At 39.5% G+C, this 15802-nt stretch overlaps 1 protein-coding gene across 1 annotated transcript in view; it reads left to right on the plus strand.

The window, feature by feature from the left end:
• The window catches only part of adgrv1 (adhesion G protein-coupled receptor V1), a 97437-nt gene that overhangs the window by 64042 nt on the left and 17593 nt on the right, over window positions 1-15802 (plus strand). Inside the window, exons 89-90 of the mRNA XM_026343554.1 lie at window positions 11490-11606; window positions 14919-15097. Of these exons, the coding sequence (XP_026199339.1) occupies window positions 11490-11606; window positions 14919-15097 (296 nt within the window). The remainder of the gene's footprint in view (window positions 1-11489; window positions 11607-14918; window positions 15098-15802) is intronic.

Raw genomic sequence — 15802 nt, forward strand, 5'->3', positions numbered from 1 at the left:
TAATATTTAAATAGTTCCCTGGTCAGGGACAACAAGATAATAGAAAAAGAGCTGAGCTTCTTGTTTACTATTAACATGAAAGTGACATAACTCCATATACCATAACATACTCTGGCCTTCTCAAATACAGAATGGGATTTTAAGGATGTGTGTGTGTGTGTGTGTGTGTGTGTGTGTGTGTGTGTGTGTGTGTGTGTGTGTGTGTGTGTGTGTGTGTGTGCGCAGCAGATGTGGGAAAGGAAAAACTAATCTCCATCTCTATTGCAAACAAAACACAATTTCATTTCTCTTCCGTTGTGATTAAACAGCCCTCCACATGCCAGGCAGCCATTCCCACACACTCAGTGAAGTGTTTACACCCTTGGTCCCAGTGCTTTATTCCAGTGTTTGGGAGGTGGTTAGGTGACATTTAGTTCCAGTTATAAAGGATTTCCTGTTAGCTCTGGGACTGGATCCAGCATTCAGAAGTCTGTTTCTCAGTCCATGCTTGTATCCCCCACATACACCACCATCACTTCCTGTCTCTGAGAAGAATAAGGAATTATGCTGTTAGGGTTCCTAAAGGTTCCTGTTTGTCGTCAGCATGCATGTGTACGTGGGATAGGACTAGATTTTGGACGAGCGTGCATGCAGCTCGTCAGCTTTTCAGGAAGGGGGTGTATGAATTGCGTAATTTTACTCTGTCCTTGTCTGCGGCATAACATAAGATCAAGTCTTTGTAAATGAAGTGAGTGGCTCTGCTTCTCCAGAGGAAGTTTATCGGTTTCCATCACAACCAATCAATCATTAAATAAATAAACAACAGGGAGATTTTGTGTGTGTCTGCTTCTCTGGTTGACGTCAGAGAATATGCCTATCTTATCCTAGTCTATGCTTATCCTTACAAATGTTTGGAAACGAAATGAGAACAGCAAATAAGAGAAAGAATGAGAAGAAAGCATAGTGCTTACTTAATTTATCTTAAATTTTTGTGTTTTTAATTTTTTAGATAATTCAAAGAAATGGTCCTGTGATGCTTTAACAAAATGTTCTTTGAAGTGATTTTTCTTTATTCTCATGTCCTGGATATGAAAATGCTTGCAGTCATTAAAAAATAAACACCAAGATAAACTATTAAGAAAGTCATTGATAACATTTTAATCCAATTCAAGTGGGTATAAGGTGTGTGTGTGTGTGTGTGTGTGTGTGTGTGTGTGTGTGTGTGTGTGTGTGTGTGTGTGTGTGTGTGTGTGTGTGTATAGAGCAGAGGAGAGGTGAAGATAGCTTCATGGGAGACTCGGGTCACACCTCTGTTCTTTAAAGCACCCCACTGTTGACAGTGTGTGACATTGTTTCTTTTGTCTGGTACTAAAATATTTTTACTCTTTTTGTGTCTTAATTTTTCTCTTTTTCTTCCATTTAGCTTTTTCTTATTGCTCTCATCTAGTCTTTATTTCTAAGAAGGATGAGTTGTGTTCCTGTTTCTGTTCTCTGCCCTCTTTATTATTCTAGTTGCCGCTGAGCTCAGTCAGGGGGTGTGGCCTTACTAGCAAGAACCTTTCTCACCCTGTCTCTCCACAGAAGTGTCTGGGCACGTCCTTGTGACTCATGATTTTGACCATTGACAGTATTTTCACATGTTGCTTTTCCCTAAACTGGTTAAGACACTTGACGTTGGATGCCTAATAGGCAATGTTTAAAATTATCATCAACAATAAAATAACTGCTAGATCTTAATGGTGCTCTATGGAGTTGTCTTGTAAACACAGTTGTGTTTACTTTCAGTGATTCTCCCATGAACACACTGCGTCAATCCTTAAGGCCTATAACATATGTTGATGTCATTTATTTCCTGAAAAATATTTTCAAACTAAGATTTTGGAACCTGCATTTTCTATTGTAACAATCATTTCTGCTGTTTCTTGGCAGTCACTCCAATTAACTGTTGATTAGTTGTATTCTATGTGTAGTGCTTGTGGTGTTTTGTGGACAGTTTATTGTAAATTGATCATTAGATTTACCAGAAAGCTGTTGGTTTCTTGCAGACATAGTCAGCAACCTACACAAGATTCAAAAGATTTATATCTGAGAAATAAAAAGACACTCAGAAATAAAAAGATTTAATGTAGCATGTAATCTGTAGTTTGTATTCGACAGCTTATGCACAGTGGTTATACATTATGAAACCATAACGTCTGGTATATTGAATCATAAACTCAGCAAATGTCATATTCTTTCTATATTGACCTGTTTGTAACAAACAGCTTTTAGTTTAGATGAGACTGTATATTCTTTATTTCTTCACATATAATAAAGAATATAAAGGACGCTTTTAATCTATGCTGTAATAGAAATTTAACCATCCTCTAAACCTTATACCCACTCACTGTTTCCCAAATACCTAGAATACAGTTGTTTATGAGTCACTCTAACTATTTATCTACCAGGGTGGTTAGACATTAGTCATATAGGGATCACTTCATGATGTAGCCAACAAGATGAAAAACATGTGCAATCCCTATTGCCAGCCATTGGTAAACTATTGACCAATAATACAAAAGTGGTTATGTTGAATCATTAACTGACTTCAATATTCAAATTGGGAAAAGGACATAATGAAATGTAGCTGTATATGTAACATATAAGGTATACATAACATGCATTTAGCGTGCCTTTCCTTTTCACTATCCATACTAACCTGTCTACACCTGTTGCAGCTGACTTGTTAATATCTGCAGTATAAGTTGGATTAAGGTTAATGCTTTTCTAACCATCTGCTGTGCTACAGCAGACTCTGCCCTTTGTGGACTCTGGAAGTTACACTCTCGTTTTTGCCAAATGCGTGTTGTCTTAACAGCTGGTGACCGTAGAAACACTTCCATGAACTTTCCTCTATTTCCAGAAAAAGCACAGTAAACAGCAACAGGAGGCCAGAGTCTTCTTCATCAGGGCTCCACAGTTAGCTCCTGTCTTGTCTGGTAGCTGTGAGACAGCGCACCAAGAACAGACCCTTCAGGCTGTCAGTGTCCAGTGCATATTATACACATCTTTACACAGCACAGTGTTACGTTCATAAATACAGATTCAGATAAACATTGACTCAGCTGCAATATGTAGTTGTTACAGTACATGTTGACTTGTGGTAAATTAAATTAGATTCTTATATCATTTATCAACTGCTGGAATTACTCAACTTTATTATGAATAATTTAGTACAGAGGTGTAGTAAATGCACCAATATACGGTAAAGGAATCTATTTGAGAAGTTGTGTTCTCAGTTCTGTACTTTCCAAACTCTCCATGCAGCAGCATCCACCTTTTACCTGCTTCTGTGGAGTCATTCAGTTTATTATGAGGGACTTTATCAAACAGATTGTGGACACTGTGAATGACAAACAAAGTGGGGGAGCCAACAGTTGTCAAAGTCCCTGGTATGCTGCTCTATTTTTGGAGTTTGACAGTTTGCATTGGAAAACCTTTGCTTGTAAAGTAGAGTGAACCTTGCAAGGTTTAAAGAGGTGAAAACTAGTTTACTCTGAAACGTCTGAGGTCAACTTAGTTTGACGTTTGCACTGGTTTGCTCAGTTAGGTTAAGCAGGCTGTTTCTTTGTTGTTAACATATGAGGCACAGTATATTAGTGTTATAATGTGATGAGGTTTGAGCTACATTTAAAATGTTTAGGTAACAGTATGTGGTTATTAATTTTTAAACAGTTTACTGTTCCTCAAAATTGACAAACAGAAACACAGTTTTTTTCAGAGAAGAGGATGAGGGTGACATTTAATGACATACCTCTTTAGAGCCAGCATAATGACCTGAATTAGAAAAGTACAGTCACCTTACTTCCTCAAAGATTCAGGAAAGGCTGAGTGGAGGAAGGAAATGGTGGATGCTGTAATCAAATCTGTATCTATAATAGGGTCTTTTGTTCTTGGCTTATCAGAAAATTGTAATCAGACTACTTTGTTAGTCTCTCTCAGTCTTTTCCTGAGCACATGATTTAATAATTGGAGTTTCATGGACATCATGGTAAGGACCTCCAGGCAGCACAAACAACAGATTTATCTCCTCGGTGTCGTAGTTATAAAACACATACATATGCTTGATTAATGCTTATGCATATACAAATATACATACATGAACATTGCCACTCGTGTAACCCACTCCAATCTACCTACACACAAATACACATACAAGAACATCTCACACACCAACAGCCTGCTCCTCTTGGTCTCTCTGACCTGTAGGGGTCACTGTAACTCCATATCCACAGTCAAGTTCAACAGATGTGAATGAAGTGGCCCATCAATGACTCCTTCACTTCTTATGACTAGACCTTTGTGGAGAACACAAAGAAGTATTGCACAGCTTTACAAGAGGAAATGCTTTGAATCAAAGGTTGTATCTGTTAATATTTGAATTAATTCACCTGCAGAAATGTTTAAGCTATAAAGCGCTTACATAATCAGATTCTGAATAGCCAATCGAGAAGTTTGATAAAGCAAATTAGGCAGTAGATTGATATAAAACAACAAAATAGTTTACCAAGTCAAAGCAAGCTCTGAACTAATTTACAGTTCAAATTGAAATTATGGTGCCATAAGGTACAGAAGCACAATGCATGGTGGGTTCAGCGTTAACCCTACCCATTGACAGACACTGAGAGCTGCTCACAAACAGTGTGTATGGAAGACATCTTTCCTGGATTGATGGCCTGTTGGACAGCAGCGGATTAGGCTGTTTTAGTGGCTCAGTGTATCTTTCTGTGGGCTTTTTGATCAATAGCATTAGACTTGCACAGGAGATGATTAGTTGAAACATTAAATACTACTGATCTAATGTAATGCGGCTGTTTATGTTTTCATGATGTTCTACTATATGATGTTTCATCCAATGATCCAGAAGAGCACAAAGCAGTCATGCTTAATGGTCAAACCATGTGAGCTGACAGCAGGACATTTTGTCGTGGGTAGGTGCACACCCAAATCATGTGCAGGATACTGTAATGAGCCTACACCCACACAGAGGTTTGTGGTAGAGCAAAGTAAACCCATTGAGTATGTGTGTTTAGGGAGCTGACCTTAAGCAGCTGGTTGTAATGTTTTTACAGCTGTGTGGATGCATACGTTATGATCCAAGTTCATGTGTCTCTGGCCTTGCAGCCCAAAGGGTTTTTTGTCTGGTCTCCAGACTATTTCACACAAGAAGTCAAAGAAGGATATTCAACAGGTTTTCTGTTGTGATTAAAAGCAGCTGCAGGTTTCATGCAGCAGACAACTTTTCACTGTGTGAATGGGTGGAAAGGGCAGAGGCCTGCTGGAATGCAGCTGAGAGTGCTTTATGTGGGTGTTAGTGCTGATATCGTCTGTATTGAGGAATTAGCTCTGTCACACTTGTACTCTCCCTAAGGAGAAATGGTGATGAACCATATTTCAATTAGTTAATCATTTAATCATATGCTTTGGTTTTGGCTTCTAGTTGACTGAAATACAGCAGGAATACATAAAGTAAAGGTTTTCACACAATTCCACAGACTTAAAATAATGACTAAGTGAACATGTGAATTGTTTCATCTGCTTCAAGCTCCTCAAAGTGCTGAGAGTCCCCTATTGTTTTATCACATAGGGTCAAATTAAAACCTGCGGGCTCTCAGCTTCTCATTTAGACTGGAAGTATATCAGTTATTCCCAAAATACGTGGCAAAAGCTCTTGATATTGGCCCTTCCCATTTCACACAAACATGTAGGCATACATTTTCTCTATTGAAGTGGGTGCTCACATAAGCAAATGTACAGTAGATGCACTGACGTGGTTGTTTGGGTATGAAACAGGCTGAAGAGGGGGGGTTATTTGCCAACAGCTGTCTCAGCAACAAAGCCTCAGCTCAAGGTTCAACCCAAAACACCATTGAACTTTACTTCTATGGTCTGACTTGAACAGCTGGACATGCTATTCAAAAATTAGTTGATATACACATACACACATCAGACACGTACAGTAAGTTGGTGATGCATCCAATGAGGCTTCAAGTGTTAATAAGAGTCACTTATAGAATTGTTCTCGGTCATAATGCAACAGCAGTGAGATTTAATCAGTTTGCATCTCAGCTGTGATTTTTTTGTCTTCACTTATTTTAATTTTTCCAGCTTCACGTCTCTCGGCAAATGTTAATTCATTATACTTATCTCTCTTCCTTCTCCACAAATATTGGCCCACTAACCTAGCTATAGTCATCCCCATGTGGCCCACATGTGCTTTAGCACATAAACAACACACACACAGTATGCACTAAGATGCTGCAGTATGAGAGGAGACTGAGTATATTTGTATGTGCTGAATATTGTAATGCATTTAAAATCATACTTTATGCATACAGTTTGTAATAATAATTGAGCTTTCTCTGTTTCTTGCTAAAATTGTTCACATTTCTCAGCTGTGGACAAGCAGAGGTGACGTGATTGATAGCAACTGAAGTTGCTGGATAGGAAATTGTTATTTCAGTAAGAACATGATGTGAGTGAGAATAGAACAGTAATCTCATATCTCTCTTTCTTTTACTTTATATCTTTATGAACAAAGGCATAAGAGGAAACACCCTGGGTGCAGGCTGAGGCTGGAACCAGCTAGATCAGACCGGTAGCTGTTAAAGAGAAGGGGGAGGTGAAGGAGAAGGAGAAGGGAATAGGAGGAGGAGGGGGAGACGGGATGATGGGTGGCGCAGAGGATGAGAGAGGGAGTTAAAGGGTAGAAGACAAAGATGGGGTGAGGTAGGCTGGAGGAGGGGAGAGGTGGAGGGTAAGTGGGTAAGTATAGATGGATAGTGTGGCAGGCAGACAGCTAAGATCCCATTCCCTCAGTGATGTAATGATCAGGAAGATGCTATTTTTAGCCCCACTGTGGTACACTGGTACTCTTAGCTCCCTTAGTGTCGGCACACAAGGCTATTGATCAGCAGCAGAACTTGTGGGGAGGATGAGAGCTGCAGCCACTGGTAGCTGCATCAAGATATTATGTTTCCTCAGTGCAGTTTGGCATTGCAGCATTGCGCTGCATTTGTCAGGTGTGAACTTATTTTTTTTAGTTTATTTTCTTTATTGGTTCTGCTAATATGTTTTCTAACTTTTCGTGGTTTCTTTCGTTTTCGTCTTGACAACATTATTTGGCATTATGCCAATTTGCTGTCTGCTTCTGTGTGATTTACCACTGCTTAGATAAGAATGGTAAACAAGCATTTTGTTTATCGTGTCAAAATGAGAATAAATCTTGTCTAAAGATAAATTCAATCATTCCCAAGGCAGCAGTAGACCTGGAACAACGACAGCAGTGAATTGACAATCTTGTGAGTGCTTCACAGCCAGAAAAACAAAGGGCAGCTCTCTGATTGGACATTTAGTCAATGCGATGGGGCAGTAGTTTAGGCTTAAGGTCGTGGACGTGATGACAAGGCGCCAAAACATTGTAAAAGAAGAGCTGCTTTGTTTCCTGTTTTTTATTTTTGTTCTTGTGTTCCAAGGCCTTTTCATGGCTTCCCCTATCCCTCTTCTCTAATCCCTCATTTTTCTGTGTATGTTGTGCTCTGTTCGTTGGCTGGCAACTTTTTGTCGTGGACAAAAGCACAGTGAAACAGCATCTTGATACGTAATCCTTTTTAAATGGTGATATATATTAGTAACATCTAAGCATTATGTGTGAGAGATTTGATGGTTCCTGTTTTACCAGAAAGCAAGCACGCACATAACACGCACTACACTGACATGTATGAGTTTTGCAGAACCTCCCACTTTCTGCTTTGATAAGTCTGTAGCCTCCCAGTCTAGACAGGTTGACTCCTAGTGTCTTACACAAAAGAGAACAAGGCCAGGAGACAAAGGATAGAGCAGTAGATATTGCTCCTCGTTCCTATATATTACCTTCATACCTTATTAACCCCCCTCTGTAACGGGATCATTACTACAGTGCTAACATGTACCTGTGTTACAATGGATCAAACAATAGCCACAGCCCTAACTGTGACCTCCGTACCTACTAAAAACTAGGATAATAGGTCTCAATAAAGACCATGTCAATAGCAATCGGAACCATGTAACATAGTTTGACTTTAAAGATTTTGGCCCAGTAGCATGGGTTTGATTTGTCCAAGACATGTAGCAGCCCTAGTGTGAGGCACCCTGTTTGTTTGTAATTAGCTCCAAGGGTGACTAATTCCTTATCTCTGTCACACCCTATTCCATTTCAATGTAGAGATAGTCACTGGTGTAGTTTCATCATCAGGTTTCAGTTTATGCTGGGCTCAGTTTACAGGAAGTTTAGTCTGATTTCCCCTGCTGAAATGTGTGTCAGGGACTGGGTGGTGCATATGTCCAAAACAGAAAATATTTAGGGTTAGACATATTGGGTTAAACATCAAAAGATATATATGAGACAAAAGATCAACATTTCAGCATTTACTGATGTTTACGTGATGATTTAATACATAACTTAGAAGATAGCACCTTTTGTTTGAACCCATCCATTTTTCATGTGAGCAAAAGTACTGGAACAGACTTAAAACAGATTAAAGTGAGTAAGACTTAATATTTAGTTGCAAATCTTGCAACAACTGCATCAAGCCTGTGACCCACTGACATCACCAAACTTTTGCGTTCTTCTTTTGTGATGCTTTTTCCAGTGTTTCACTGCAGATCTTTCAGTTGTTTGTTTTTCGTGGTTACTCCCTTTAGTCCAGTGTATGCTCTAAAGGGTTTATCTTGCTGCATGATGAACGATCTCCCAAACAGTTTGGTTTGCATCTTCCATTAAATTGGCAGACAAAATATTTCTGTAGACTGCTAAATAATTTTGTTGTTGCCATCATCCTTAAGGGGGGCTTAGCCCTCACTACTGTATAACATCACAACTGATGTTAATCTCAGTTAGAGAGTTAATGGGGAATTGGCATGCTAATGCATTTCTTAGTTATTTTAATTTAATTTTTGGAAAAAATTATACTTTCAATACATTTTAATAGTTTAGATAGTTGATCATTTTAGGGGGACTGAAATGGGTCTAGAACCGTCCCTGGCTGCCATCATGTGTTACATCATTAGTGAAGAATATTGAGCCTGTCCAAAAAAAAAGGCCATGCAGCCCAAGCCATGATATCACCTCCACTGTGTTTCACAGATGAGCTTGTATGTTTGGGGTCATGGGCAGATCTTGTCTTTCTTCAAACTTTTCATGTTGGTTACACCTCTTAACCATAAATGCACACTGAACAGGTAAACCCCAAACCTGAAACTCGAGCCTAGACATTCAGTGCTATTTATTGTCTTAGGACACACCTGAGCAACGAAACACACCTGTCAGTCACATTTTCCAATACTTTTATAGTCATATACTACTTATAATAGTCAATATAGGTTTCTAGGGTTTGTCTGTGGGTCAAACCTGTGGTTTGTTAAGACTTAGACTTGTCAATATTGACAATATTGTTGCATAAAACCAAATCTGGTTGAAAACATAGCACATTCTAATTAATTATTAAAGTATGAGCCAAGCCAAAGTAAATGGGAGCAGATTTTACTAGCAATCAACACACGCACATAGGATTTTTCCCCCTACAATACCATGCAACCCATGTAACCCTAACCCTAACCCTGGGTGTATAGGACCACAAAAACATGTATTTATGCATGCAGCTGTTGACTGTGTCCTGTGCTTGAAAACAAAAACAAAATTGGACCCTTTTATGTTAAGCAAACGCACATGTATATATACTGCATGATCATTTCGAATTTCTCACTGTCCCTGTTCTTATACCTCTGAGAGGATAGATGGTGTGTCATGCCGTGTCTTTGGCCCAGTGAACCTAGCACTCTGCCAAAAACACACAACCCTGTCGTATAATCTTTGTTCCCATAAGCTACCTAACCCGCTTCTCCACTCAGGCACAATTCCAGGCAGAAACAAACTTCCTTCCTGTGCCATGCCATCCCACTCACTCCCTGCAGTGCTTGGAGCATGGATGGGAAAGTGACTCAGGATTAAAAGGCTTTTCCCCTTACTCAACAGGTTTAGTAAGACCTGGAAAATACCGTTAAAGACAAAATGATTATCCCTGAAGGAACGGTGGAAAATTTACTTAAAATTCAGCCCAATGTTTCCAACATTCATGAGTAATACATTAACAGTGTTAAGGCCCCTAGTTGTAAAAATAAATCTTCAGCATTGATTTGTAGAAAATTGAGGTGACCTGTTAACCTTTAAATTACTCCTGAGCAATAAGTCAGCTTTGAGCAAACATTTTTGAAGGACACCACAATCAAGGTCTTAGAGTGACTCTCTCAGAGCCCAGATCTCAATCATATTGAGAATCTGTGGTGAGAGCTCAAGATTATTGTCCATGCTCGAAAATCACACAATTTGTATAAGATGGAACAATATCTCAATCAATATCATTAGTGACAGAACTGTCACAATACTGACTAGTAGTTGTCAGGGGGCTTATAATGTTGGCCCGAAATTTTTTTTAACACAGCTACCTTCTAAAACACAGCTTGCAGGTCACAGCTTATCATTTACCTGGTTACTATAGAGACTCTTACTAAGCAAATTAGCCAAGACCAAAGGATGTTACTTACAGTATATCTTATCTTTCTATAATGAGCTCATCTGATCTGACCTGTTTGACTGGCTTTTGTGGTAACAGAAATAATTACTGTCTAGGACAATATGATGCTAAGTCTGAATCTTTATTTGCTCTCTATTGTGTCCCCTGACTGCAAATCTTAATGAAAAAAATGTTTACATTTGACACGAAGTTACCTGCCTCTCCGCATCATTTGGCTCCTGCACATTTCATTCACACTTTTGCCAGTCGATGGCACTGGCAGTGAGCCCAAAGGCTACAGGTTATGTTACAATGAGCCAGCTGCATTGGTATCTTACTCTGTCAGTGCCAGAGGTTAATGCAGCTCTCTGATGGACAGCAGAGCAGCAATATTTACTGCCCTCTTAGTTTTTCACAAAGTCCTACCTTCAATGTTAAAAATTAAATTTTGGCCCTGATACATTCCTTCCTACAAAGCTCTTGCTCCCTGTCTCTGTTGCTATCTCTCCCTCTCTTTAACACACATACTACCCTCTCTGCACAAGCTGTTTCTTCAGTGATTCTGCAATTCTCTTTATGCTGTTATTTGGAGAAGCTCAACTCCCACACATTTGTACAAATCTTTGTGTGTGTAGGAAGATACAGTACCGAAGAACATGTTTGTCAGTGTTTTTATGTTATCGATGTGTTAAGCTTTTCTTCTGCCTGCATAGCGTGCTGCATTGTGATGTAACAGGCCTGCAGTATAGGATGCCTGAACCCCACTATCTTATTTAAAATATATAGTATAAAACAGGTGCAAATTGTGTACTTGCAGTAATTAAACATGACAACTTGTTGCTGCTGCTTCTTCTGATGCTAAAAGAGGAAAAGCTCTTCACAAGATGATTCCTGGTTCTAAATTTGTCTCCTTCTCCACAGATCTGCTTCCTGGTGTCGGTTTTCCGTGGCCGAATGTTTTCAGTGGACAGTTGTGCTGCTCTGGCGCTCCTCGGTCACTATTTCCACCTCAGTCAGTTCTTTTGGATGCTAATACAGGTAATACCAAATGAACAACCAACACTCGACACACTTTTGTACATAAATTGTAGGTAAAGAACCTTAGCTCTTTATAGCATTAAACCTGCTTGATACATATTTGACATTTATCCTATCTGTAAATTATTCAATACAGTTTGATGTTGTTAATAACAAGGATGTTTATTCAACAGGGATGGCTTTTTATATTAATATAAAATATGCTATGCATCAGGAACAGTTCTGGAAGGCACCTGTAAAAATCTTTGTCACTGCTCCTGCTACTTTTACTTACTTGGCTTGGCAAAATAGGGTTTCTCTTTTTGTTCCTTACATGAAGCATAGCTTGTTTACGAAACTAGCTTCATACCATTTGGGCTTAGGTAAGTTTTCATTTATGGGATAATATGAAGGTACCGCAATGTTGCTTGACATGACCTTTGACCTTAGACTGGTACTACCTACTAACACCCCTCAGGCTCTAACGCTCCTTCTTGACCACCTCTATTCATGTTCCTCTCTCCTTTGTGCTGCAACTGCTAAGAACAAAGCTACTGAGTCCTGAGATGAAGATATGAAGATTAGAGTTACCCTCTCGGCCTCGAGACCGACTGACATGAAAAACTGAATTTCTGTTACTTTTTAAACACCAACATTTTATACAGTCCTAACTTACTAACTTATTTATTCAGTCATTCAGTTCTTTGTCAATATGGTTTTAAACACACACCACTTTTTTTAGCTTCCAGTTCTAAGCCAAATTTAATCCTTTAGAGAGTTTGTAGATGACGTGTGACCTGCTGAGAGAGCACAAGAATGTGGTGAACATGTGCTGGAGTATTTCATCAGCCCTCTAAAGGTGAATTGTTCTCCAGGGATATTCTATTTCTCTAAAAGTGCTCCATTTTCATCATATGTCAAAATGAATCACATGACAATAATGTACAAGTCATTCAAGTTGAGGTCAAAATAAGTTACACCACATACTCATGGGCCACATGTTCAATCAGTATATAATGTTCTAGACCAGTATCCCGAGGAGACCTGTCCACATGAACTCTCTAATCTCCTCCCTTTTGTCCTCACGTTGTCCTCCTGTGACTGTTGTTTTCTTTCCATCACTTTTCAATCTTTTACATTGTGAGACATTTGTAAGTGAATATAATCACTATTTATGTAGTGGATATGATCTCTCCTGGCACATATTTTATAATTGGTGGAGTATTATAAGATTATCCCTTTGAATAAGCTAATAGAGATTGACCACAATAGGGTTGGACTGAGACCAGTCAGTGTTGTACGTGCTGAATGTATGCAAGCTACAATGTTTTTGTGCATATCACATTGTTTACCAGATGACCTCTGTGATATCTTAAGGGATAAAGGCTCAGGCCTCAGGCTTTCATCTGGCTTAAGAAGTGTTAGAATATGAATGATGAGATTTGGCAATGAGATGAACTGTACTATGAGGTAATGAGAGTAAAAATAAGGTACAGACAATAATTAGATATGGTTATAGAACTGATAGGACCTTGTGGAAGAAATATAAATTAGGATTAATCCCATGTAACTTGGAGAAAGAAGTTTATTCAAAAAATTAAGTTTTTTATTCTTGCACTCTTTACACTAGATTTTCCTAAACTGTCCTTGTTAGAAATAAACTATTGCTACCAATCTGGCTTTCATTGATGTGTGGAACTAGTACCTGTAACCCTCCTGTCTTCATTGATGTTTCAGTATCAATCCTAGTGATGGCTCACTGTTTATTTTTCCCATATCAAGTAGCTGCTTTCACCTAAGTGTCTGATATGAGTGGGCGCCAGCAACACATCTCAGACCATGAAGAAGACTTAAATCAATAAGTGTAGTGTGTGTGGGTGAGTGTGTATTTGAGGTTGTGCACATCCAATACTTCAGAGAAATATGTGCTGACATAATGCCAGGAAACAGCCAATAAATTAATCACTATCCAGAGCAGCTTTTTCGTGACTGCAGAGGTGACCTCAGCTTACTAAGAAGCTGTGTACTTTAATATTGCATAACAATACTGTGCCTCTCTTTCAGCCAGGAGTGACCTACTAATTGGCCAGGTGAATACCAGGCAGCGGCTCAGATTCACAGCATTTTGTGTATTAGACAATATCTGATAGTGTTTTACTAGTACACAAACATATTTCCTTGTGATTGTGGAGGGATAAGTGGCCCCCAGTAGCTATCACAGTGGCTAGTAAACCAATCAGCCATGTGATCAGACATGGTGACTTTTCCAACAGCCTTATCAAAAAAGCACTTACCTTCAGTGTTTTGTTTTTTTGTGAGTTACTTGAACCAATCTTTTTAGAGTTAAACAATTAAAAGACAAAGCCATCAATCATCAAGCCAGCTAATCACCGAGCATATTGATCACTACTATCCCAGCCATTTCGTCTGGTATGACATTGCTTCATTCTTAGACTGCAGTGTCAACAGAGAGAGAGAGATGCTGCCACTGCAGAGATGTTACCCATAATCCACTTACTGTAGGTTGGTGGCGCCAGGCTGCTCATAGACGAGGAAAGGCCGTTATTGAATGTGACTGACATGGCACTATTCCCTTGAAGCAGTGCAGTTGTGCTGTTACACAACTGGATTGTAGCTTTGTGTGTTACTGTCTCAGTGTGTTAAGGTTTGTTATGCCTGTGGTTACACTGGATGGTTATAGTTATAGTGGGAGACAGAAGTTATTTTGAGGGTGATGTCAGCATCTGCAAACATCCTGTCATCACAGCAACCTCTGTGTGAAAATGTCATGCGTGAGTGTTCACAGACTGGTGGACAGTCACAAACAACAATAACTGTTATTTGTTATTTTTAGCTGATGCATAAATGTATATGATTCTAGGCCTTACTTCTTTTGTTCTTTTAAATTGGAATTGGAAAATAGAGAGCTAGTTCATGTTGCCCTTGAGCTTAATATAACAACTTGAAATTACACTTTGCTCTTCGCTTATGCAGCAGTTTAGCTCTATGAAAGACATGTTATTATCTACTAAGGTGTTCACACAGGGATAAGACATTGTGTCTGTGTTGCAACCAACAGGTGTTCAGAAAATCCGGTTATGTAACAATACAGGGCTTAGTCTATCAGATGGCTCAAAGCCTGCTAGATTACAAAGCACACATAGATACAGTATTGTAAGTGTCATAAAAGTGTGTTGTACGTTTGTGTGTGTTAGTACATGTACTCTCAAGCAAAGAAAGGTCCAAATCTCTCCCATTCTGCACAACTATGCTACTACATGTTTTCTGGTCACAGTCCTGTACACAATTTGTTTTCCTCAACTCTGTCCTCAGGCGGTGAACTTCTGGCAAGTGCTGGTGATGAATGATGAGCACACTGAACGTCGCTACCTGCTCTACTCCCTGCTGGGTTGGGGACTTCCTGCTGTGGTCATCATTGTCCTGGTCGTCGTACTGCTTGGTGCTTTTGAATGGACCATAGACACTGTTTACGGCCTGGTGCACGGAGATGTGTGAGTGGACAGTGCAAAACATTAACACATACACAAGTGGTCTTTAGAAATAGACCCAGCACTAATGCAATCTGTTTTCATAAGAGGACTCATAAGTGTGTTTTAACCCCTCTGACTCAGTCATGGTGACTTCAGTTTCTTTTTAAGGCCTAGGTAAATTCCACTTCTGACTAGAGTAGAGCAAATAGAAAACACCTGAGCCAGTGACATCATGTGAGGAGATTGCTTGCCCAATCAAGCGAATGCATAAATGAATGAGTGTCAGTGTTTACGTGCACCCACACAGAAACTTCAGTCTTTACCTTAGAAGTGGTGGCTTTTACTCAGCAGGGTACGGAGAGGAAGTCAGAAACTTGAATTAGTCCACATACTATATGGCCCAGTGTGTGTGTGTGTGTGTGTGTGTGTTTCATGTATGAACATCTAAAATTAGCCAGTGGTCAGCGGTGTAGCTGTTATTCTCTGGATCCAGTGTGTATGTGTGGTTCCTGTAGGTGGGCTTGTGTCTGACAGATGGAGTACACATTGGAAATTAATGTTCCGTTTCTCAGGAAGCATAACTTCCTCTGTGAGAGTGAGAGGCATCCTTTGAATCTAGTCCTCTCTCTTGCTGTCTCTCTCCCACACACTCTTCATCCAACAGGTGGCCTCTTGTTCTCTGAGTACTCAGGTTTCACCCTGCTTGCTACGAACAGGTGTCATGCT

This window comes from Anabas testudineus, chromosome 9, assembly GCF_900324465.2.
Source record: "Anabas testudineus chromosome 9, fAnaTes1.2, whole genome shotgun sequence".
In the NCBI taxonomy this organism is placed as follows: Eukaryota; Metazoa; Chordata; class Actinopteri; order Anabantiformes; family Anabantidae; genus Anabas; species Anabas testudineus.